Source organism: Hippoglossus hippoglossus, chromosome 24 (assembly GCF_009819705.1).
Source record: "Hippoglossus hippoglossus isolate fHipHip1 chromosome 24, fHipHip1.pri, whole genome shotgun sequence".
Taxonomy (NCBI): Eukaryota; Metazoa; Chordata; class Actinopteri; order Pleuronectiformes; family Pleuronectidae; genus Hippoglossus; species Hippoglossus hippoglossus.
Genome location: NC_047174.1, coordinates 9,945,159 through 9,967,858, shown reverse-complemented (window position 1 = coordinate 9,967,858; position 22,700 = coordinate 9,945,159). Strand labels below are relative to the sequence as shown.

General features: G+C 40.6%; 1 protein-coding gene and 1 long non-coding RNA gene across 4 annotated transcripts; one reads left to right on the top strand and one right to left on the bottom strand.

Annotated features, from left to right (window-relative positions):
• Positions 1 to 325: 325 nt before the first annotated feature.
• ptk2bb (protein tyrosine kinase 2 beta, b) lies at positions 326 to 18,130 on the bottom strand. Of its 3 annotated transcripts, XM_034579913.1 has the most exons (31): positions 17,984 to 18,130; positions 12,005 to 12,240; positions 11,497 to 11,675; positions 11,286 to 11,373; positions 10,624 to 10,703; positions 10,320 to 10,382; positions 10,083 to 10,137; positions 9,835 to 9,975; positions 9,638 to 9,712; positions 9,120 to 9,221; positions 8,921 to 9,038; positions 8,753 to 8,789; positions 8,501 to 8,538; positions 8,320 to 8,364; positions 8,134 to 8,231; positions 7,420 to 7,501; positions 7,234 to 7,334; positions 6,880 to 6,995; positions 6,481 to 6,581; positions 6,102 to 6,191; positions 5,075 to 5,279; positions 4,076 to 4,184; positions 3,894 to 3,953; positions 3,684 to 3,806; positions 3,376 to 3,528; positions 3,100 to 3,135; positions 2,464 to 2,488; positions 2,305 to 2,339; positions 1,940 to 2,074; positions 1,740 to 1,820; positions 326 to 1,265 (listed from the first exon to the last, which is right to left on the bottom strand). In XM_034579913.1, the coding sequence occupies exons 2-31, from the start codon at positions 12,200 to 12,202 to the stop codon at positions 1,050 to 1,052; spliced, it is 2,985 nt and encodes a 994-aa protein (XP_034435804.1). In that variant the 5' UTR covers positions 12,203 to 12,240; positions 17,984 to 18,130; the 3' UTR covers positions 326 to 1,049. The 3 variants fall into 3 exon arrangements, with proteins under 3 accessions (XP_034435804.1, XP_034435802.1, XP_034435803.1); XM_034579911.1 differs by having other exon boundaries at positions 3,100 to 3,528; XM_034579912.1 differs by lacking the exon at positions 17,984 to 18,130 and adding an exon at positions 13,949 to 14,131 and having other exon boundaries at positions 3,100 to 3,528.
• LOC117758330 lies at positions 13,066 to 22,620 on the top strand. Its single transcript, XR_004613266.1, has 3 exons — positions 13,066 to 13,136; positions 17,076 to 17,083; positions 22,608 to 22,620. It is a non-coding gene; the product is annotated as an uncharacterized LOC117758330 (long non-coding RNA).
• The last annotated feature ends 80 nt before the right edge of the window (positions 22,621 to 22,700 follow it).

Sequence of the window (22,700 nt, the reverse complement as noted above, 5' to 3'; positions counted from 1 at the left end):
AATTTAACAGCCAGTTGACTTTTGTGATGCATATTACTTTTGATGGGTTGATTCCACTGTGTGGTGATTTCAGAGGCTAAGTGGTTTTATGTTGCTGCATGGGATTACATTACTGTACAGGTTATGCCTTTATTGTGTCTATCGCTTATAAAATAGATTACAGCGAAGATTAAGTCAGTGCTTATAATAAATTTAATGTTTGTTTTGATCTGTTTTTAATAATTATTTTCCTCCCAGTCGATCCAAATGAGCACAGAAAGATAATGAATGCAAAACTTTCTGATTTAAATACTTGAAACAATGAACAGGCGTTGAAGTGCAGTAGTATAAATCATTATGTTTATTTAATATCATTTGAATTATGTGCTAGAATTTCATATTTTATGATAATGTTTGTATGGCATAATGCTAAGACTTGATTTTTCAAGTTGATCATAATGTTGGAAACATCTGACAATTCATTATTCAAGTCTTCATCATAATTTACATATATATATATATATAATGCTCATAATTTCAAATGATGAGTCATTGTGACACTTAAAGGACATATCGAGCGGACAAACCTTTTCATTTTTATCATCTTTACTCTTCACACACATAACTATCGACAGCTTTAAAAGACAAACATTAACTTGAGATTAATTTTTTTCCCGCCGCAGTAAAAACTACAGTATTTATCAGAAGACGCGTTTTATATTTACAAGGAAGTTTCAATTTCCCAGCGAGCAATTAAATCAATAACTCACCAGACACAAACGATAATAGTTCACATAAAAGGAAGTTTGTCAGAACTGACAGTATTCTAAATACAGTGCCTGATATCTGTAGACTACCCTATAAATCCCCCATTCCAGTATACACACTCAAAGTTAGCCCGAGTTCTACCACTATACATTCAAATTTAACAACATACATTTACAGGATGATGAATGAGGGGACCAGAGGCTGCAAGAGGCAGATTTCATCCCAAAGGAAATGTCCAGCTATGTGCAAATGTGAGAGAGAGAGAGTCTGATTTCAACTTAACCAGAAGGTTTTACAGTCCACTAGGGGACCACTGGCTTGGCTACGTTGGCCCTGACCCTCGCCTGGTCCACGGCATCCAACAAGTTCTTGCTGTCCATAGCCAGAGTGTGCGCCGCAGCCAGCAGCTGTTTCTTACACTCCTCCTTCAAAGAGGTGATGGCGTTCTGCTGGGCCAGACGCATCTTACTGATCAGCTCCGCCATGTCGTTGTTCAGCAGCTTCTGGGTGCCCTCGATCTGCGGCAACGGTAACAACGGAGGATTTACATCAGTTTTCGCCCACCAGTATTTTACAGTGGACATACACAATAACAAACAAAAGATTTTACAATACTGAAGAATAAGAATAATCGTAAATAATTACCATCTTCGTGAAGTTAATAAATGTCAAGGTTTTGTTGAAACTGCTACCGGGATATGTTGTTTCAACTCTGCATTATCTCAGTGCAACATTGTATACATTTCTTTCACACCTTTAGTGGAGGTTGAGGTAAACATGCAACTTTACCACTAGATGTCACTAAATTCCACACACTGAACCTTTGCAAATTTGTATCCTTTTCAATTATATTGTTTGACGTGGTTTCCTGCCACTTTTTGTTTCAGATACAATCAGAGGTACAGACATGGAGGAAAGGAACACAAACAATAAAGACAGGAACCAGCGCGACGAGTAAACAGAGCAAACAAGCAGCAGATGATGTCGTTTACCTCAGTCCTGATAGACTCGTGTAGGGTGGGCAGTATGTCATCCACACTGCGAATCAGATCTCGTAAAGCCATCCCTGCAGACTGAGGGCCGAAATCCACGAAGAGAATGAATCACATGTTTGAGTCGGGATGGGCAGAATTCAGATTGCTTATAAAACATCGACAAACTTTAAAGGAATAAAGCCAAAACTGAATTGTACCTTGACAATGTTGATGTAATCATCTGACTGCAGTTCAGTGATGTCATTCTTTAGCTGAACGACAACTTTGACCACGTCCATGACGGATTTATACACTTTGTCATCAGAGCGGTCCAGTTCAGCTGTGGGCGTAGGCTAGAAAAGGGTATAATGAGTTAATAATTAAAATACTCATCCAATTATTATAAGGTTATATAATTATAAGGTGACTTCAATCCACTGTCACCTCAGGGGTAATTAAACCTTTTTAAAAGTCTCAAAAAGTTCATTATAAATTCTTTTTTTATCTATAAATCAAACCTAATAAAATTAAATGGTCTTTTAATATTAAAAGATATTATAATGATGAAGTTTGATATAATTACCTGTGCTGTGAGCCGTGGGGGCTTGTCTGGCGGAGCTGTGAGGCAGAAAGATGAACGTTATAAGAGACAAGAGAGAAAGAAAAGAGAGACAGGAGGATTAAGACAGAGATAATCAGCCTTCAGAATTCATTTAATTTGCCAATTTCTTTAAGCACTTGCCATTTGATGTGTCATCTTCTCGAGACTAAAGAGAAAAGACAAAGAAAAATCCCATCAGGACCAGAAATGGTCAAATTATGTATAGACAATGGTGCAAATAGATAATCCCAGTAAATAACGGAAGAACTCATTTGCTATCAGATTTATTTCTAGATTTAATTTAGATTCCACCTGAGAAAGGTATATTGGAATAAAAATCTTAAAGGAACAGTCTTCCTAATTTACGGTGTGTTGCTGTATCCAATGCAGTTTCCTACATTTCCCAGAATGCCCAGAGTTTGACAAACCTAACCTCAAAATAGAAACATTTGGCAGTCTCAGTCCTCCATATTAACCAGCATCACTGCACTTTCACTGCTTAATTTCCACTTTAAATCATCAGGTTTACTTCACTGTTGTTTCTTGCAGAAGTTATATTCAACTAAGTGTTTTCTAACTTCATTGTAACTGTGAAAATGTGTACACCTGGTCACTGGGAATAAATAAGATGAATATGCCACCAAAGACATTCCAAAAAGACAATTAGTAGCAAGGTATTTAAAATCTAACTTAAATATCAGTATTATTATTTCTTATATAAATAGATTTTTCCTTTAATATCATTGAAATCACAGTGTGTGCCGCACAGACACCTACCTCTGGCCTGGTGGGATCATCTGGTCCCATGGGGTCCTGCAAAAGAACAGGCAGGTTCATTTTATAGATTATGGACGTGGACCTTCTCTGTGGAACTCTTATCAGAGTGACATTAAATTCAAAACTAGCGGGGTGTCGAGAGGGAACGAGCAGGTTGGTATCGTTTAACGAGACCACGTTCAGCGTAGCCTCCAGGGCCACGTTGATTTCTGGAGCGGGGGGGTACAGAGACACAGAGAGGGGGTTGACACAAGTTAATGATGCTCTGTTTCCCACCAGGAGTTTCTCTTCCTGCTGCAGCCACATTTCATCCTCCATCATCTGCGCTTTCTGTAGGCGGAGGGTGTCGTGCATGTTCCTCTTCTCCCTCTGCCACAGGCGCTGGGCGTCCTCCCTGCTGTTTGGTTCCACCCGGGGAAACTCGTTCTCCTGTAATGAGAGGATCAAGGAAATGTCACAGGGGCAAGAGCATCTACTTATTGAAGGTGGTGCTTTAGTGTTATAGGTTTATCTACATTAGAACAAGTTAGAAATCGGACACACAAACAGAAGCTTCGGCCTTTAGAGTGCGGCGTGTTTCTTACCCCCATGCTGCGACGGCGAGGGGACCGGGCCGGCAGCGTCAGCATGTTCATGGAGTCGACGGGGGACTGATATTCACACGGACTCGCCAGATCAGGTGAGCTGGCACATAAAGCCTCATTCAGCTGCACGGGTAAACACACATCATCTTCTTAAATAAAGTCTGTCATCTTGGAGGAATCTGTGGAAGTTGCTTGCATTCACTGACGTACCTGAATGTGCAGCCCGATACTGAGCGTGTTCCCAAACCGCGATGGTTTCATTCTCGTAGGCTAAAGCAAAAACGTAAAAATTTAAATTGTGAGTTATATTTATTCTTGTTAAGCTCTTTGTACTTTGCTGTATAAATAAAGACATTATTAAACCAGTGTCTGGTCGGGGCACAGATTCGTACCTTGGGTGGAGGCTCATTTAACGTGAACTTGGGGTCAAAATATTTAGTGGAGCGCGCTCGGTCCCTCTCTCTCTCCACTTCCTGCTCCTTCTCCATCTTGTGGACATCGCTGACGGACCAGAGAAAACAGTTCAGAGCAACAGAAACACACCTGATGGGCCGTTTTATCAGGTCACAACCTGCTGGATTAATTTACTTTAAATGGATAGACTGATTTCATGGCCCTGCTGATTTTCATTTTTACATATTTATACATTACAAATGGTGAATGGACTGTTTTTAGAACCTTTCCAGTCTCATTAAGCACTCAAAGCTTTTTACAGGACAAGTCGCATTCACCCATTCACACACATGTTAATACAGCACCTCTATACACTGTGCTTTTTGTATCACACACCATTCATACACTGTTCAGCATCTTGCCTAAGGACACTTTGGAATGCAGACTGGAACTTATTAGCTACATTATTCATTATCTATAGATCATCTGATATTAATTATAATAGTTTAAAAACCAGTGGTCAATGGACCTAACTTGTTTTATTTTTTGGCAAACTGAGAAAGTCATTCTATTAAAAGTACATTAACATTTGCATCTTAATGAGGCTTTTATATGGTGGCCCTGCCAGCTCAATGCACTGCAACTTAATAAAACACAATCAACGGGACAAGACACAAGATAATTAAGAAAACATCATCATTCATTTTACAACATGTTTGTCTAAATGGCTGTTTTCCAAAAGTTAAAGTGTGTTGGGCTCTCAGGGCCACCATACTTTTGGGCTTCTGGCTTATGAGTCAAACAGCTGAGAGAAGAAAAACACTTTTATGTATATAAAGTGCTTTGGGTTATTTCTTCACATGTCAATGAGGAGAAAATTGTAATGGAAAGTCATAAAATCCAAATGTGACCCGATGTCATTGAAACCAACTACCTTCAACATCTGGGCCTCATTTCCATGCACTCAGGCACTTTGTTAAAATCGCCCACAGACGAACCTGATCTTGACGACCAGCTCGGTGAAGGTGGGTCTCTCTCTGGGGTCGTAGGACCAGCAGCGGGTCATGAGGGAGTAGAGGGCCGGGGGGCAGTTGTCCGGTTTGGGCAGCCTGATGCCCTGCTCCAGTTGGTTGATCACGTCTCTGTTCTCCAGCCAGAAAAATGGCTGCTGCCCGCGACTCATTACCTCCCACACACACACGGCTGCAGAGCAACACAAACACACACAAACCAACAGATGCTTGGAGATAAATTCAGTCATCAAGCTCTGTGACAAGACTACAGAGGCAAGTTTGAACCAATTGAGATGTAAATCAGCCAGTGAGGAAAGACAAACCAGCAGTGTGAAGTTCTGTTTGGTGATGAAGTCTTTTATCCATAAATACATAATGAGGCATTTCAGCCTCAGTGTATTTGTGTTGGTGCTATTGGTGATGGAGTTGTAAACAAACAAGGGTGGCAAATAATTATTTTCATCATTGATTAATCTGGTAATTATTCTCTCTATTATTTGTTTAGTCTGTAAATTACTAAAGCCGAGTGTGATGACTTCAAATTTTAATTTATAATAATTTTATTCCAGTTCTGAACACACAGATATTCACTTGGCTACAGAAGTAATAAGTTGAAAATGTTTTTCATTTTTGCTTGAAAAATTAAAAACTAAATGATTAATTAATCAACTTAGTTGCTGACAAATTCTCTGTCATTCTTTCTAGATATTAAACTCATTATTCAAATAGTATTGTTCTTAAACAACATCACCGGGGGGAACTAAAGAATCCTTTATATATGTTTTTATAGAACATCACCTTTATCTCTACTTTAGGTCAAGACCAGTGAGGCTGTTCGGGTTGTTTGCTCACCCAGGAGCTAATTTTAGTTCAAATTATTGTTGCCATGTCATAAAATCATAAAGGGCTTGTTTGGAGCCACCTGTCTTTTGCCCTGTGAGTGTGTGTGTGTGTGTGTGTGTAGGTGTGTGTGTGTGTGTGTGTGTGTGTGTGTGTGTGCGTGTGCACTCACCAAACATCCAGACATCACTGGCTGTGGTGAAGCGTCTGAAGTTGATGGACTCTGGAGCCATCCACTTTATGGGCAACCGAGTAACAGACGCTGCAACGAAATGGGACCAGTTTTTATTTGACCCAAAATTATACACATTAGGAACATTATCCACATGAGATGACTAAATCACTTGTTTATTTTACAGTTTCGTTTAAACCTGTTATATCAGACTGCCCTACTATTTGTGCAGGAGGCAAATTCCCATGTGCACACAGTTGGGAATAGTAGTATAACATATGGTATAACATATTTCTCTCTGAAATACTTGTGAATTGTATTAAAACTGACTATAAAAACTACTGAATCAGTGTTTATTCTCTCAGTTTGCCTCGGTTACCTTTGTAATATTCTTCATCCTCGATGTACCTCGATAGACCAAAGTCTCCGAGCTTCACACAGGCTTGACTGGCAACCAACACGTTCCTGACTGCAATGTCCCTGTGAAACAGAAAGGTCAAATTCTACGTGGGTATAGATGGAGATGACGTAGATAAGACATGATGAATGTCTTAGTCTTTGTTAACTAATATTGTGCAGAATCTCATGGTAAATACAAGACATGTGACCAGATTTCAGAACTAAAATCATTTAAAGAACATATTTTAACAAGACTTTCATTTATATAATAAGTGAAAGACCAATAACTGTAAAACTGTCTGAAGAAAATTGAATTTATCTACTGTAAATAGAATGTAATGACAGTGTCCCTGAATAAAGATGGAGAATATTCTCTCACCTGTGAACCACGTTGACCCCGGAGAGGTAGACCAGGGCTTTGCAGATCTGCAGACTGAACAGCACCAGCGTCATGTTGGTCAGCGTCTTCTCGTTCTGAGTCAGGTAGTTTCCCAGCTGCGACAGAGTCAACGTTTGAGTTAGGGCAGGAATTTAATTTAGACTTCATCGGCTCAGACGTACAGCAGCTCCCTCTCACTGAGTCTCTCTCTCATGCAAATAGATGCAACTGCACCAATATCACACACGACCCATGTTCCCTGTTGACATGGCAGAAGATTTCAGAGTCTTGTTGATGCATCTTAAACAAATCAAACCCTTTAAGACTAAAATAAACATCATGGTCGACACTAACCTCTCCGTACTCATAAAGCTCCATGACGATCCACACAGGATCCTCCTCGATGATCCCGATCAGTTTGACGATGTGAGGATGTTCCAGGCTCTTCATTATTACTGACAATAAAATTGAACACGTGTTATTGTCAAAGCTCCTTTATTTGCATGACAACTGTCATTCTGGTGTATTCTACTTCATTACCTGCTTCGCTCATGAACTTCTCCATCACGTCAGGTGAGCAGTCTTTGCAGGTTTTCACTGCAACATTGATCCTCTCTACATTCTGTTAGATCAACAGACCAAAAGACACAGTCCTTCAACTAATGGAAATCAATAAGAGGCAAACAGCCCAGAGTAAACAACTGAGCCTGTTAAAGTCAGTTTGGGATGTGAACATAGTCTCAACTGAGCTGCTTTCAGATATGCACTGAGGTCCAGACATTTTCCAGAGGGGCCGTGTGTAAGAATGCAAACGATAGAGTCAGTTGCTCCGGACATTTTACAGAACTTTTCAGAACTTGTCCTGAAAATGTCAGAGTGAGTCACAAGAGAGTGGGCAGTTTAAGACTTTTCTAACACGCGACGAACGCTAAACTGGAAGAACACAAATATTTCAGGATGAAAAAGAGCTGCCACACACATAGAAGACACAGACGAAAATGTTAACAAAAACGTTTTTACGGTATGTGCTGTAAACAAAATCATGGGATTTCCGCAGTGAAATTTAAACATCATATATATCTAACTCCTGAATGCTCTGCCCAGGTGCCACCCGTCGTGTGAATTTTCTAGATATTTTCCTGATGTTGAAAAACGCAACTGACCCGGACTATCTCCTGCTCCGTCCTTCATATGTGAAAGTCAAACTCTGCGAAATGTCATGTCTGAAATCAGCTCAGGATAAGATACACTTACATTCTTCTTGTAAACTCCATCGTAGACTTCCCCGAAAAAACCCTCACCGAGAATCCGGCCGAGAACGATGTCATTTCGGTCAATCCCATACTTCACCACTAGAGAACGGGATTTAACAAAGCTCAAACATGACTTTATTCGTATTTGTATTATTCGTATAGATATGAAAACAAAATTGCGACAAACCTGATTTGGGCCTTTCATCGAGGATCTCACAGTAGATATCCGACCCTGCAAACACAAACAAGATAACTTTTTAAAAATGTTGTGTTGATCGTAAATTCTTCTGCGCCTCGCTCAATATACCGTTTTTAGTATGAAAAAAATCGTAATACTGTGTGATACAATAGAGAAAGTGTCAGCTCACCCATACTGTATCTCGCCGAGCTGTTGCTGTTGTCTCTGCTGCTCCGCAGAAAAGACAGAATGAGAGAAAGCCCTGGTCATACATTTTCCAGTTATGGCTCCACGCAGCACTGACAGCATGATTCAATAAAGCAGGCCCTCACATCAATAACTAACTTTGCAGTTCATTTTACAACCGATGGGAATGAGTAGAGCTTGGACTGAGAGAGGGCACCAATCATTTCAAGTTGGAAAACAGCCACAATCCACTCACCTTGTAGGAATCTCAGGCAGGGGATCTGCATTAGCCTCTAGGATAGAAATTAGTCATGACATTTTACAGTTAGCTTTAAATTATACATTTCTATAATCAAACTACCAACAATGTTGTAGTCACAGTTGTCTTAAGACACCGTTAAGGACATGGCTCAGTTGTACTCACCTTTTCCTGGTCGGGAGATAACAGTTTCATCTGTGTCATTCTCCAATCGGCAGTACCCATCAATAAGGTCAATCATGTTCTCTGCCATAGGGACCGTGGGCACGTTGATCGATAGACGCTATCAGAAAGAGAAAAAAAGGGCATGGAGAACAAAGGAATATTGTGTAATGATATATGATTCTGTTGCTGTGGTATTTACCTGTCTGGCGCCCTCTATGTTGAAGTTCAGGAGAGCTTTGCCGTCGCCCTGAGGTAAACATTGTACCGACTTGATCTGTTTGAAGTCGGCAAGAAACACGGCCTATGGCACAAGAGTCAAGAAATGGAATATGTTCAATTTAGTAAATGAAGCTAAATTGAATTATAGTTGTTCCACTGTTTGAGATACACAATGATTCTACTGTTGGATTTTAATGAGAGACTTGAACCAGTTTTTTTGCTAAATATTTTTAGATCATAGGCTTTATATAAAAGTGGACGATGCATCTCCACTTTCTCCCACTATCCAGAAATGAAGCCAAAATATCCCAGATAAGAATGCCTCCATCTTGTCCCGGGAAAAGCCAGGCTAGCTTCCCCCCCCCCCTGTTTAAAGCTATGTTAAGCTAACTGGTTGCTGGCACTAGCTTAGTTTTTAATAGATCAGCTAAATAGATCAGTTATCATTAAAGGTCAAAGCGCTCTCACAGGAAATACCTAAATCTTCACCATGCTTACCGCTGAATCCTTCTGTGTGCGCTGGCGAATTCCTCTCCCACCGACGACCAGCTCCACTGACAGACTCCAACCTTGCTGTTGATAAATGAGATCGATTTAGGGCCCGAGCACACTGTGGTATGTTCGTGTCCAGGTGGACTTGGAAGGGAGGCGGGACCAGAAAGAATACAATATCCTGAAATCATGTTGTCACTCACCACTAGTTCACATGGGAAGACCTCTTCGTCATAGCTGACGAATTCCTTGAGGGTCTCGAAAAACTTGACCACGCAGTCGTCCTCCTTGAGGGTCGCGAACTGCTGAAACGTTTGCTGGATAAGCTTCCGTAGCTGCTTTGACTGGATCGAAACACAGATATTTGGATTTGTTATAATTTGTAGATGACGAGAACAGAATTAGTCAGCGTCTGGTTGGTTATACTTCAGTCAAGGTTGGGAAAGTTCACCTTCATGCTGTTAATCAGCTGTTGAGGAAAGAACAGGTCCAGGCCCACTTCTTTTCTTCATTTGCAAAAACAAACACAACAAATAAAAGATAAATATTGCTGCAAAGTGAACATATTATAATGTCTCTAATGCTCAGAGTTCTTTGTCAAGTAGCTACCAGGTATTTCAAACAAATACAAATATATCATCAAAACCATCCAAATTAAAGTTACAGAGTTACAAGAACAAAAACTTACTCTAGCAGCTCAAAGTTCGACTTCTTTTCTAGACCTTTTGCATTCATGTCTTTATAGAACCTCCTGTAAAAAGAGTAAAACAAAGCATGTGAGAATGTTTGTGCATCCTCAACATTAAATGTATTTATAACCTTCTACTACAGATGAACAATCTGAATATCATCTCGTCTATATCCTTCCAAAGATATTCAATATACTATGAATCCAGCCAACTCTACCACCTCCCCCTCAGGCTCAAACTAATGGAAGTGCAAAGTTTAACCTGTAAGAGCAAAGGAATGCAGAGAGGAATGCAGGGACTCACCTGATCTCCAAACAGCCGAGTTGCAGAGCCATCCCATCGCTGACTTTACTGGCATGATACTGCATATAGTCACTACGCACCTGTTATATAGTTAAACAGAGAAATCAGAAAAATATTTCATCCAGTAATATTGGTAAAATATCTAATAAATCATAATAAAATGGAGGCAATATTCAAACTAATATAGATTATTTTTTCTATATTACCACTGCCAATCAAATAAACTTTTTATATTGACAATAACGTCAAACACAGATTGTATAAAGTGGAAACTGCTGGAAGGTGGTGATGACAGACCATTCAGCTCCCCAAAAGTGAAGCTCAAGTGTCTTGATTGCCCCCTGCTGGCTGGCGGCAGTTTAGCTTATAAATCTTGCCTGCTCCATGTTAGTGGATGGGACATGGAACAAACTAAGATTCACCATCATGAGTAAGTGTGGCACTGAGGGTTTTACATTATTATACAGTATTTAGATTCATTTGAAACCAAAAGGAGCGCCACCTACAGAAACTCACACTTTATCAACACAAAACCAGACAAGGAAAAATGTCTCGTCTCTGCTGAACATCTGCTTTTTTGGTCAGTGTGACTATTGATCACATCTCCATTGATCTAAACCAGCCCAAAACATTAAAAGAGAACATACAGTGTAGTCTGTTACCTGTTGGTAAAAAAACATCAAAGTAGATCTCTCATCTTCGAATTTTTCCAGGAAATTAACAGGAACGTATCTGATTCGAAGGTCATACCTGTATTCAAGAAGAAAGCACGCAGCGCTTTAATGTCACACACACTGCAAATGTCTCTCGTAACGCACACATCCAAGCGTTGGATAATGAAAAATGAAATTGTGGATGAAAACACACGCGTACCTCCACTCTGCCTCCACATGATTGCTCTCGTAGCGCTGCTCCACTTCCCCAACAGTCAGATCGGGATGCAGCCAGTGAAGTTCCTCAGACTTCAAGTGTTTCAGCAGGAGGCCGTAACAAGCTGTGTGAGTGATGTTGGGACCCAGACGGCCGCTCACCAGAATCGAACGAATGATCGCCTGAACGAGGAACCATGGATTTTTATTCACCCATGCCAAATATAATACTTTATGTTGGACGCTTGCTTTGATTTAATGAGTAGGAGTGTGTGTGCTATTGCTTACTCTGTATGAGAGAATATGAATATGATCAACTTTTGTACATTTTATTAAAGCCCAAAAAAAACATCATCTCCAGCTGAGGTTTAAATAAACACCACATGCCTCGAAGCTGTCGGATCGTCTTTGATTTGTTATCAAAATTATCTAAGACAAACTAAAGTTCCCCTCTTCATCACAGTCTTCTGACACGTTGACTCCCTTCCCCACATTTTGCACAGTTCTCTCACCCTAACTTGCCAGGAGCTGTCACATTTCACCAGCTTGAAGTTCTTGCCCAGGTTGTTGTTGGTGCAGAAGCAAACTTTGAGGATCTTGATGGGTCCTCCGTCCCCCGTGATGAGCGACTCGGGGCTGGGCTCGACGGTGCTTTGCCTGGGACTGAGCACCTTCCAGGACAGGGTGTCACCGGACATCACCTCGTACATTGTCACGGTTGGGTTGTCACCATCATGTCCACAACATCCTTGTTACAGACAAAGGAAAACAGTTTGAATCTAGACGCGAGGTGAATATCAAATGAAGGCCTGCGATCCCACGGCACCAGAGCACACACTGTTCTGTGACCTGCTGCAGCGTAGTACTACACTCGTGCTCCCCTTCACATTCGTGCTGTGATCCTGTGCCATGCGGTGTCCGTGACTCACATCATTTGATTCTGAGATCGGCCGATTACATTCTTTCCTAACCGTGATTTCAAGTGAGGGCCTGTGTGATTCATACAACCAAACTGTGACAGTGTAGAGACTTGTATCATCTGAATCAACAGGGATGTGGAACATTTTTTAAATCATCACTATGTTTATGTTTTTCCATTAAGTTGTTGAAAACACAACGTGGGAGTGATGGTCTGTGGGAAACTACAGGAAACCAAGGACAAAAATGTGGTAATCCGAGTCGACACCAGAAACCGAAAAACAATGAATGACAAAGTGATGACTAACCATCACATGTAGCAGCGTCTTAGCTCTGAGCCTCGAGGCAAGTCGCTTTGATTTATCTTACATGTAGGAGGGAGTTAAAAATAACTTTGAATGTATGTAGGGATTCTGTAATTAATTTAAAATAATTTTATATTTTGGGAAATACATTTTTGCCGAGAGTTAGATGAGAACATACATCAATTTCAAATCATCAAAGTGCTGTCAATCTAAGCTTATTAAAAAACCAAATGAAACCAAATGAACCAGAAAGAATAGCACTTGAACATACATCAGTGTGATAAGAGCAACCTAAAATGACAGAAACAATCTATGGACCAATATATTTGATGTTCACTTTAACTTTTTTCGATTGGTCCCTGTCCCTTCCACTAACATGTAGGAGGCAGGATTTATGACTTATACTGCAGCCAGCCAGTAGGTGGCGATCGATTTGATTTAGGGGAGCTGTCATGTCATCCAGTTTTATCTATGATTTCCACCCATTGACACCAGTAACATTCACAATTTCATACTGCATATCTCGTTTCATTAGAATGTACGAAATGTAAGTGCAAATTTGTAGTTTTATGGCGTTTGACGTAGTTTTTGTTCGTGCAGTGACCCACTCTTTACACATTAGTTCTTGTCATGGGTTAACATAAGAAAATACTGTTTGTTGGTTAGTTTTGAATAAGCTAGCACTTGGATTTTGTTATATTTGGACAGAGACAACCGAGGTGTTTCCCCTGTTTCCAGTACAAAAGGTACTAGCTGCAAGCTCCGGCCACATTTTCACTGTACAAACAGTTAAATGGAAAATTGCTCCTTTAAGAAATACATCCCATCAACAGGTTACTGTGCTGCAGCCACTCAGGTTTAAGCAAACATGATATGAAATCAGATAAATCTAATGGAAATACTCAAACTTCAGCTCAACACATCACAGCCACAACTGCACACCTGGAAACAGCTGTTTTCAAGAAAGGTGAAAAAGCTGAAAAAAAGCTGCAAACACACGGACAGAAACTTGATGACTGATCACAAACCGACCCATCAAATTAAAAGTCACAGACGCTGCTCTCAACCTCCAAACCCCTAAATACAGTAATTCTCACTCTGCACCACTCGTGTTATTTTCTGTTCTGTCAATCAAAAGCCTGACGGGATGTTGACTCAGCAAACAGAGGCAAGAAAAAACTACCCTGACAACACACCTAGCCGGGAATTAAGCAATTTCTCCCAGTTACCCACCTCACAGCAGCGTCCGGCAGTTAAACTGTCACAACACGTTTTTTCTCAGAAACGAATCTCTGCGCTGTTAGTCCGCTGCGAGGGAGCTGAGCTGTGCTGGTTTCTCTCAGGGCTTTCCGCTGTTGGACGCCGCTGTGTTTTGTTAGCCTGAGGCCATGAATTCCCCAGCAGGGCCGCGTCTGGGTATGTGTGTGAGTGTGTGTGAGTGAGTGTGTGTGTATGTGTGTGAGAACGGTGAGAAAGGAAAAGAGAGAGAAGATGAGCGTGCAGCACGGTTGGCATGTTGCACCATCATCTGGGTGTGGGAGGCCGGACAGAGGTGCTTGAGGAGGCAGAGGGGGAAGTTCGAGATGAACGTGGATTTACAGACTCCACATACAAAACACATTCCTGGACTAACGTGGTGGAAACATAATGGACATGAACGCAGCACTTTGCGAACTGTTGTGCCAAAAATATTTTGATTCTCTAAGGGAAATGGTGCAAGACAGAAAAAGATGAGGAGAATGAAAGAAAGTGATGAATGACACAACAGGATGTGTTGTAAAGTTGTGTCACTGTTGAGTCTGCGACCTCTCGTCTGGTTCAGGTAACAAGCACGTGAGACTTTTTTGGTCAGGTTTTAGTTTTTGACACTTAAACACTAAAATACAGAACAATGGGACATAGATAGTAAATCTCAATATGGAGGCCAGTGCTGCACGTTAACTGCTCCTACTACACGTTCACATGGACGCCAATATTCCAATATTAACTAGATTAAGGCAATAGTCTAAATAAAACACTGCCATCTAAACAGATTATATAAAAACAGATTACCTTAACCTGTGAAAGACACGGGGAGTATTCCAACCTTAGTCACATTATGTAGACATGTATAAAGTCTCAATCGCATTTTCACAACATCTTGCAACATCGACGTAAACAACTGTTAGACGACGCATGTAAACAAGTCACTGAGTTACAATCACACTTTGCTCTGAATCATGTCAACACGAATGGAATGTTCTCATAGCAACGCATGTTAACATCATAATCTGAATGTCGGTTTTTTTTCACAATAAGGACAATAGTCAGAATATTGGTTTCCAAGTTAACAGGTCTATCAGGTAGTCGATTGAGAGAAGATGTATTAGCAACTATTATGTCATGCAATCGACAGTTATAACCATTTTTAAGAGAGTTTCCAGCTTCTTGTTCCTTCTTCTCTAAATCTCACTGGGTTTTGGTGGAACAAATGATCAATTGAAGACGTCACCTTGCACCTTTTGGAAAAAAACACGACAGATACTTTTACTATTTCATGACATTTTGTCAACCAAGCAATTACATTTAGGCTAAGAAATTAGTTGTGAAAGTAATAAATCAGAAAGGGGATTAACTGTTGCAGCCCTACAAGGAATAACTGGTGAAATTTGTCGCATGTTTACATATTATTAACCACATATCTAATATCTACTACTGTAATTCTTGTGGTCTGTGTCTAATTGCTTTTATTAAGTTTATTCAATTCCTTTTTGTCCCCACTGTATTCAGTCTGGATTTAGACTGATGTAAAACCCAAATTTCCCCCATAAGGATCAACAAGGGATTATTTTATCAACAAAAAATCATAATGCATCAATTGTAATTCAAGTTTGAATACTTTAAGTTCTCTCCTCGCTGCTTGTGTTTACTCTAGACTTTTAATGTTTGCGGAGTTTGGTGAATTTTGTTAAGTAGAACAAAAGGGCTTTGTCAGGAGAAGTGCTGCGATTGTCAAAGTACACGATTCAAACAATAGCCGGAGCAGGTGCTTGTGTTTTGAACGTGATCATCTCATCTGGTGAGAAAAGCTGCTGAGCTTGTTCAAGTAAATCAAGTCGTGCTAATGCTGTAATTTTGTCGGACAAGCCCGTGCAGCGCTCTGTAGAAACAGGACGGTCTTGACAAGAAGAGCTCTCGCCAAGAAAAAGTAAACAAATCTCAGACGCCGAGACAATACGAGGACAAAAAAAGCCTCCAATTAAAATCACTGACAGACGTGAAGTCCTTTCTTCTGTCTGTCTTTAACAGAGTTGGGTTTGTTTTTTTTTTAAGGCAAACAAAACGACACTCTCCAGGCACACGGTGCTGCTGCTTCTCTCGCACACTGTCATGCTGGCGCTTGAGTTGTTATGGAAACAACTGTTCCCGAGGGAGATTTTTTTTATCACAATCAGTGACCGAGGCAGAGCGAACAAACTCTCTCAGTGCTCAGCCACAACAAAAAGGAATATTCAGAACTCAAACATTTACCTAAAGTAAAAAAAAAAAAGTTACTCCCGCCTTTATTCTATACGTCCAACCTCCAGACGCGCCGTGTCTGCAGGTGCCGTGTCAGGGGGTGAACGACGGAGACTGACTGGGGGAGAGATTGTGACGAATGGGAATGAAATTCCACAGGAGCCGGTGGAGAGGCCACAACAAGGCTGCACCTGAGGGAACTGAGGGGAGGCTGCACAGGAACAATGGAGTCATTTCACAATACACTGTGTTGTGGAGTAATACTGTACATCCCAATGATTTTATCTGTTAATTAGCGGGATTACATGAAAAGCAACGGGACAGAAACCTGGTGGAAGGATACAGACTAATACATGGATCTTGATGAAAAAGAATCTGACATGTTTAGGGGACTGATATTTACGAGTGTGTGCAATTTGGTGCAGATCCAAATAAAGATCTTGATGTGTGGTTTCACAAGTGGACTGTTGGGCCTTGGAGGAGGTGTGAACTCTCTGGTTTGCCTTTCGAGTTTGTTATTTGTTTTGATCAATGTACAAAAAAAAGGACGCATGAAATTACACCATTGTTCTTGATTCAAAAATATCTTGCAACTAAAACAATGTTGCCTTTGGGATTCAGTCCATTTACAAAGTTCTTAGTCGAGCAGGATTACAGAAATGAAAACAATACTTGAGAACATTTAGAAACAGGAACGTTTGCTATGGTAAGATGTCTCACTCGATTAAAAACAGATTTCAATCCAGATTGTTCACCAAGGAAGTTACGTTCCTTCGTCGGATGGTTAGCAGGATTACGCAAAATCTCCTGGACGGATTATCACCGAACTTGCTGGAAGGATGTGCTATGAGATCCACATCAGGGGGCGAGGTCCAGGGATGTTTATTTCACTTTCTTCAACAATGTGAGATTGGTCGTTTTCCAACATTTTCCCTGATTTCCCAGAGACTAATACATGGATCTTGTTCAGGGACTATTTATGACTATTGTCAGATATATATAAGATTTAACTTACACATGGTCAACTGTCTTTGATCTTTTTTAAACAAACTGCTCAGTGGTGCACTGTAAGAGACACTGTCTTTGTCGGGACACGCACCTCCTGACAGTATCATCACATGGTGTCTCTGACTAATGACATTATAAGAGAACTGGGGCACTATTGATGCATCATCGCACAAGGTGAAAAGGCAACTTCACCCCTTTAGAAAAACTTATGCTATAGATTATGCCTGGGTGCTTGTCAACACAGGCAGACATGGACACATTCCCCCTCCACACAGTGCTGTGCTGAGGGTCTTGCGTAGAGCAACGGCATGACCCAAGGCACTGGAATGTGGCTGGCTGCTGCCTCACCTGCACAGACATGCTGTGATAGTGAGCAGAGTTTCTCTCTATCTCTCTCTGGGAGAAATGGCTTCACACCGTGCTCTTACAAATCTAGTCATTACAGCGAGGAGAGAATAATGCAACTATTCAAGCTGCAGAGTCAAGTTTCACATCCTGCACTGCCCCGCAAACAGCTACAGGAGAGAACGAATGAGAAATACGTGTTGTTTATGATGAGTCAAAGCAAAAGTATGATTCAAATCTGGATGTTTCAGCTCATGGAAGCAGGATTATCTGTTTGTTTCATGATTTTTTTTTATAAATCTGGGCCTTCAGCAGCTACTTGTGAGCTTCAGTAAATCACCATAACCTCCCCTCACCCCAGAATAAAATCCTCTATGCTGGAATAAACATAAAACTTAACATAGTGTTGGCTCTTACCTGATTATAGCTGGATTCCTCCAAGGTGTACAGCCTGACAGAAAGTGTTATTCCACACGAGGAGTGCGGGCCTCACAGTGTCTCAGGTTGGGAAAGAGTGTGGCAGGTGATGGCCACTCCCTCACCTCTGCAGTCTGCTGCAGGAAGGTGAGCCCACTTCCTTATTACACCAGCCCCATGTACTCAGAACAAGGCGGAGGACGGGCCCACTTCATGTCGTTATAGAAGAGAGGTTTACTTGTTGTGTGTGTGGTCTCTCTAAGACGCATGAATGTTTTTGAGACAATGTGGTAAATATCTAAACCCTGCTTGTTCTGATACGTGGTGGAAAAAAACTGCTTTGAATTAAAGAAACGCAGAATATTCGAAGTATCACTTTCAATGTTGGAATTTAAATTTCCGTCTGTCAACTTTCACTTCACAACAACAGATATGGCGAAAAGTTGTCCTATGTCCAGTCGTCCTCACTCAAAAGTGGGACTGTTGTAATTGCACCATTCGAACCGCAGAGGGCGCTACAAGCTAAAATAATATCTAGAGTGATTCATTGGCTGTAAAGGCCAAAGGGCCAAACTGTGTTCAACTTATACATTCCACGTATATTCATGTACGGTGTTTATATATGTAAAGTCATGGATGAAAAATAAAATGCAACTTTTTTTTTTCAAATACCAACAAACATTAAACAATAAACTACAGATGAGATGTAGCTCTCTACGGCAGATGGCAAGTGCATCAATAGACAGAAGATTATTATAATTATTGTTATTATTGTAGACACATGACAGAGAATAAAAAAACAGCACAATAGAAAATAAGGGATAGTAGGTGGGTGTATCGGATGATTAGGGACAGGACACTGGCCCGTGTTACAAAGTCCAGCAACAACCCACGGCAGAGCAAACCTGGGTGACACTAACAAACATTTGAATTTGTTACCAGCTGACAAACAGCTGTAACAACAGAAAATCAATATAGTTTCTGTCATGTTTTAAGTTTAAACAGTTACAGTTGCTACTCAGACTCAGATAGACACTCAAAGTAACAGTTAATGCACTGAGGTTTGGTTTGAGATATATTTTACTCTTTAAACGTCAAGAATAAGTTGACAATGTTTAACTACTAAATTTAAGATGATCCTTCCCTACACCAAACAACAAACGTGTTTGTTTTTCATCCACAAATGGACATATTTATTAATGTAAAACGTTCTTGTATATTGTCCCAAAACAGATTCAATAAAGTTTAAGTTTAAGTTTAAGTTTTAAGTTTAGTTTCTTTAATTTAAAAAAATGAATCCATAAATAGGTGTATCCAAGTTTACAGTTAGACACAGATATTTGTGACTGAGCATCTATGTGTTATTTTGTAACTTTATTTTTGTTGACAGTGTATTGAAGTGTAATATCCTCTTTCAAGCACCACACTGAAGAAGTACTTTCTGAATTATTAAGCCTATTTGCTCGGTAAGTTAAGATTTATGATGAACATGAACAAATATTTAGTTTTACTGTGGGATCAGCGGAAAACATAAACTGTCAGGAAAAAAATGTAAATGTCAAGGAGAAACAGGCGTGAACATCTTTGTATTGCTTGAATGTTTCTCATTCTATCGTCACATTATACGCCCCCAATGACATGATGACTAGAATAACTAAAGTCATATATTTGGCTCATTTGCTGCTCACTGCCATCACATAGCTGATACTTTTCCCTCCACACCTCCGACTCCCCGGAGAGGAGAGCACTTTGTACGAGCATGTGTCACACAGCCACCTGTGAGCCCCGGGGTTCTGCTGCCGGATACTGACACAGCTCCGCACAGGGAGGAGGTGGCACCCAGCGTGGGCACAAGTGAAGGGGAACATGGGGGGGTGTGATGTTGGGGTCTGAAAAAGTCAGTGTTAATGATCACCAGTGAAGAGTGAAACCATTGCGACAGCGAAAGCTTGGCATGCCTGTGCCTGCTACCGTCTGAATGCACACAAATCCCAGCTTGACGGGCACCTGTTGTGGATTCTTGCCCTTGACACTGACTGCTGTGGTTCGCTGGATGGAGGGTGGGGTTTGGACTTGTTCTGACCCAGACTTGAACCTCACGACAGCTGCCTCTGTTCCACACAGCTATGCCAAACTCTCTGCCATACAATGTGCTGGATGCTGCAGCAAGGGACAAGAAATCAAAGTCTATCAAAGTCTAGAAATCAATTTATTTTGTACACATACACACTTATTTAAAGATGATTGTAAAGACAGATTATAACTTAATGCTGGTGTTAACATATACACTTTAGGTCTATTGGAAATGAGGGGCCATACTAGGTACAATCCCAGGGTGTGTTGGAGGTGGGGCGGCCTCTGTTTTGAATAACTGCTTCTCGCTTGAAAGTTCATCAATCAACTACTAAGAGACAAACGACTTCAAAGAGACTCACAACAGCTACAAAGACAATTCAAAACCACCACAAGCACTCACACAGAGACAAAACGACCACAAAGAGACCCAAAACAATTACAAAGAGGTGCAAAACGACCACAAAGAGACAAGAAACAACTACAAAGAGATGCAAAATGACCATAAAGAGAGAAAATCAAATCACTAGGAGACACTATCAACGTCAAAGAGACTCAAAAGAGCTATAAAGAGAATTAAACACCATCACAGACACTCAAACAGAAGCAAAATGACCCCAAAGAGACACAAAACAATTACAAAGAGACACAAAACAATTACAAAGAGATGCAAAATGATCATAAATAGACAAAATAAAACCACAAAGAGACACCAAAAAACCCTAAAGAGACGTGAAATACATGGAGAGACTCAAAATGCAACTGCAAAAAGATGCAAAATGACTATAAAGAGACAAAAAAACAACCATAAGGCGTCTCAAAACAACTAGTGATTCAAATTACCATAAAGAGATGCACAAAATCCACAAAGTGACACAAACTGTCAACACAGACCCACAAAGCAACAACAAAGGGATGTAAAAAACGAAAACATAAAGAGACAAGAAATGACCACAAGGAGACAAAACAACTACTGAAAGATCCCAAATGATCATAAAAAGACAGAAAACAGCCACTAAAATATGCAAAACAACCATAAAGAGGCACAAAACCCCTTGACAGAGATGCATAATGACCACAAAGAGACAAAATGACCATTAAGAGACACCAAACAACCACATAGATTCACAAAACACCTATAAAGACTTAAGAGAGACTCAAAATGACTACAAAAAACACAAAGAGACACAAACTGTTCACAAAGAGACACAAAACAACTAAACAGAGATGCAAAATGAAGAGAAAAAGACCAAAAAATGACCATAAAGACGTACAAAAAGATACATAAATGAATCCAGAGACTCAAAATACAGACAGACACAAAGCAGCCACAATGGTTAACATAAAGAGATGCAAAAACCACAAAGTGACACGAAATGTCAACACAGAGACACAATTAACCACAAAGAGACTTTGAACACTCACACACTTCCCATCTATAATCACAGCTGCAAACAAAAAATGAGCAGAGCACGGCAAATTTCTAAATACTGCACTGAAACCTGCCAATGATGTATAACATGTATGTCTTTTTTAAAGTTGTTGGCATTAGAGGGCTGTATCACGGAGGAATAAACTTAAGTTTTGGCCTCACAGTTTGTAAGTAGGATTAATTAATTGTTTTTTTTTTAATGAGAAAAATATATTATATTTTTTATATCTAATTAATCAATGTAAAAGCAGCATTTAAATATTGTCTTTCGCCGAGGTCAAAGTTATTGTAACTACATATTGTCATATCCCCTCGAAAATGTAGTGAGATAGAAATATAAAGTCACATAAAATGGAAATACTCAAGTGTGGTACTTGAGTAAATATACTTGATTACAAAGTGTGGATTCCCACAGTCATGGTCATGCTATAGTGTTTTTATTTCTATACCAGCCCTGTTAGTGTTCTATAACAGCAGTTCCTTCACTCTCCACTAGAGGATTCATAACACCAATTATTACAATTAACGGTGACGTATGAAATGTGTTTTTTTAAATATCCGTGAGCTTTGATTAATGTTGATTCTTCCAATGTGTGACGCTTTTGCCCAGAACATGTGACGGCGTTACCCTCCCCGAGAGCAAATATTTCTGCTGAACCTGCAGGAGACATTTTTGGGGTCGAATCGTTTGGACCTATTTTTAGAGGCTCGGCTTTTATGAGGGATGAGGTGTAATAAAAGCTCCGATGACGCCCACCCCCCTGTCCAAGCATCCCACCCAACACAACCCCACCCTGAACGGACGCTTTGATGTTACAGCTCGCTCCCCCACCCAACTCCATCTAGAAATCCTTGAACCAACCATCTGTCTCCCTAATAATGTCCGAAATATTTATCTTTCCCTCGATGGTCATTAAGTCCACATTCTCCCACCGTTAACCTCCGAGGTCAAAATGCTGTTGACATCACTGCAGTGAGTAATGGACGTTTCTCTGTTTGTTCACCTTTTGACTTGTGGGACGGACACCTGCGAGACAAAGAGATCGGAGTCCAGAACGCCGGAGGAGGAACGGGGGCGGGGGGGGGGGGAGTTATTTGGTTTGGGTAGCAGGTGTGTAGGTCTGTGTGTGTGCGTGTGTGTGTTGTGTAAAGGAGTGGTCCCTGAATCCCTTCCAAACTCAGCAGGAGTCGGCAGCGCTCACCGAGGTGTGA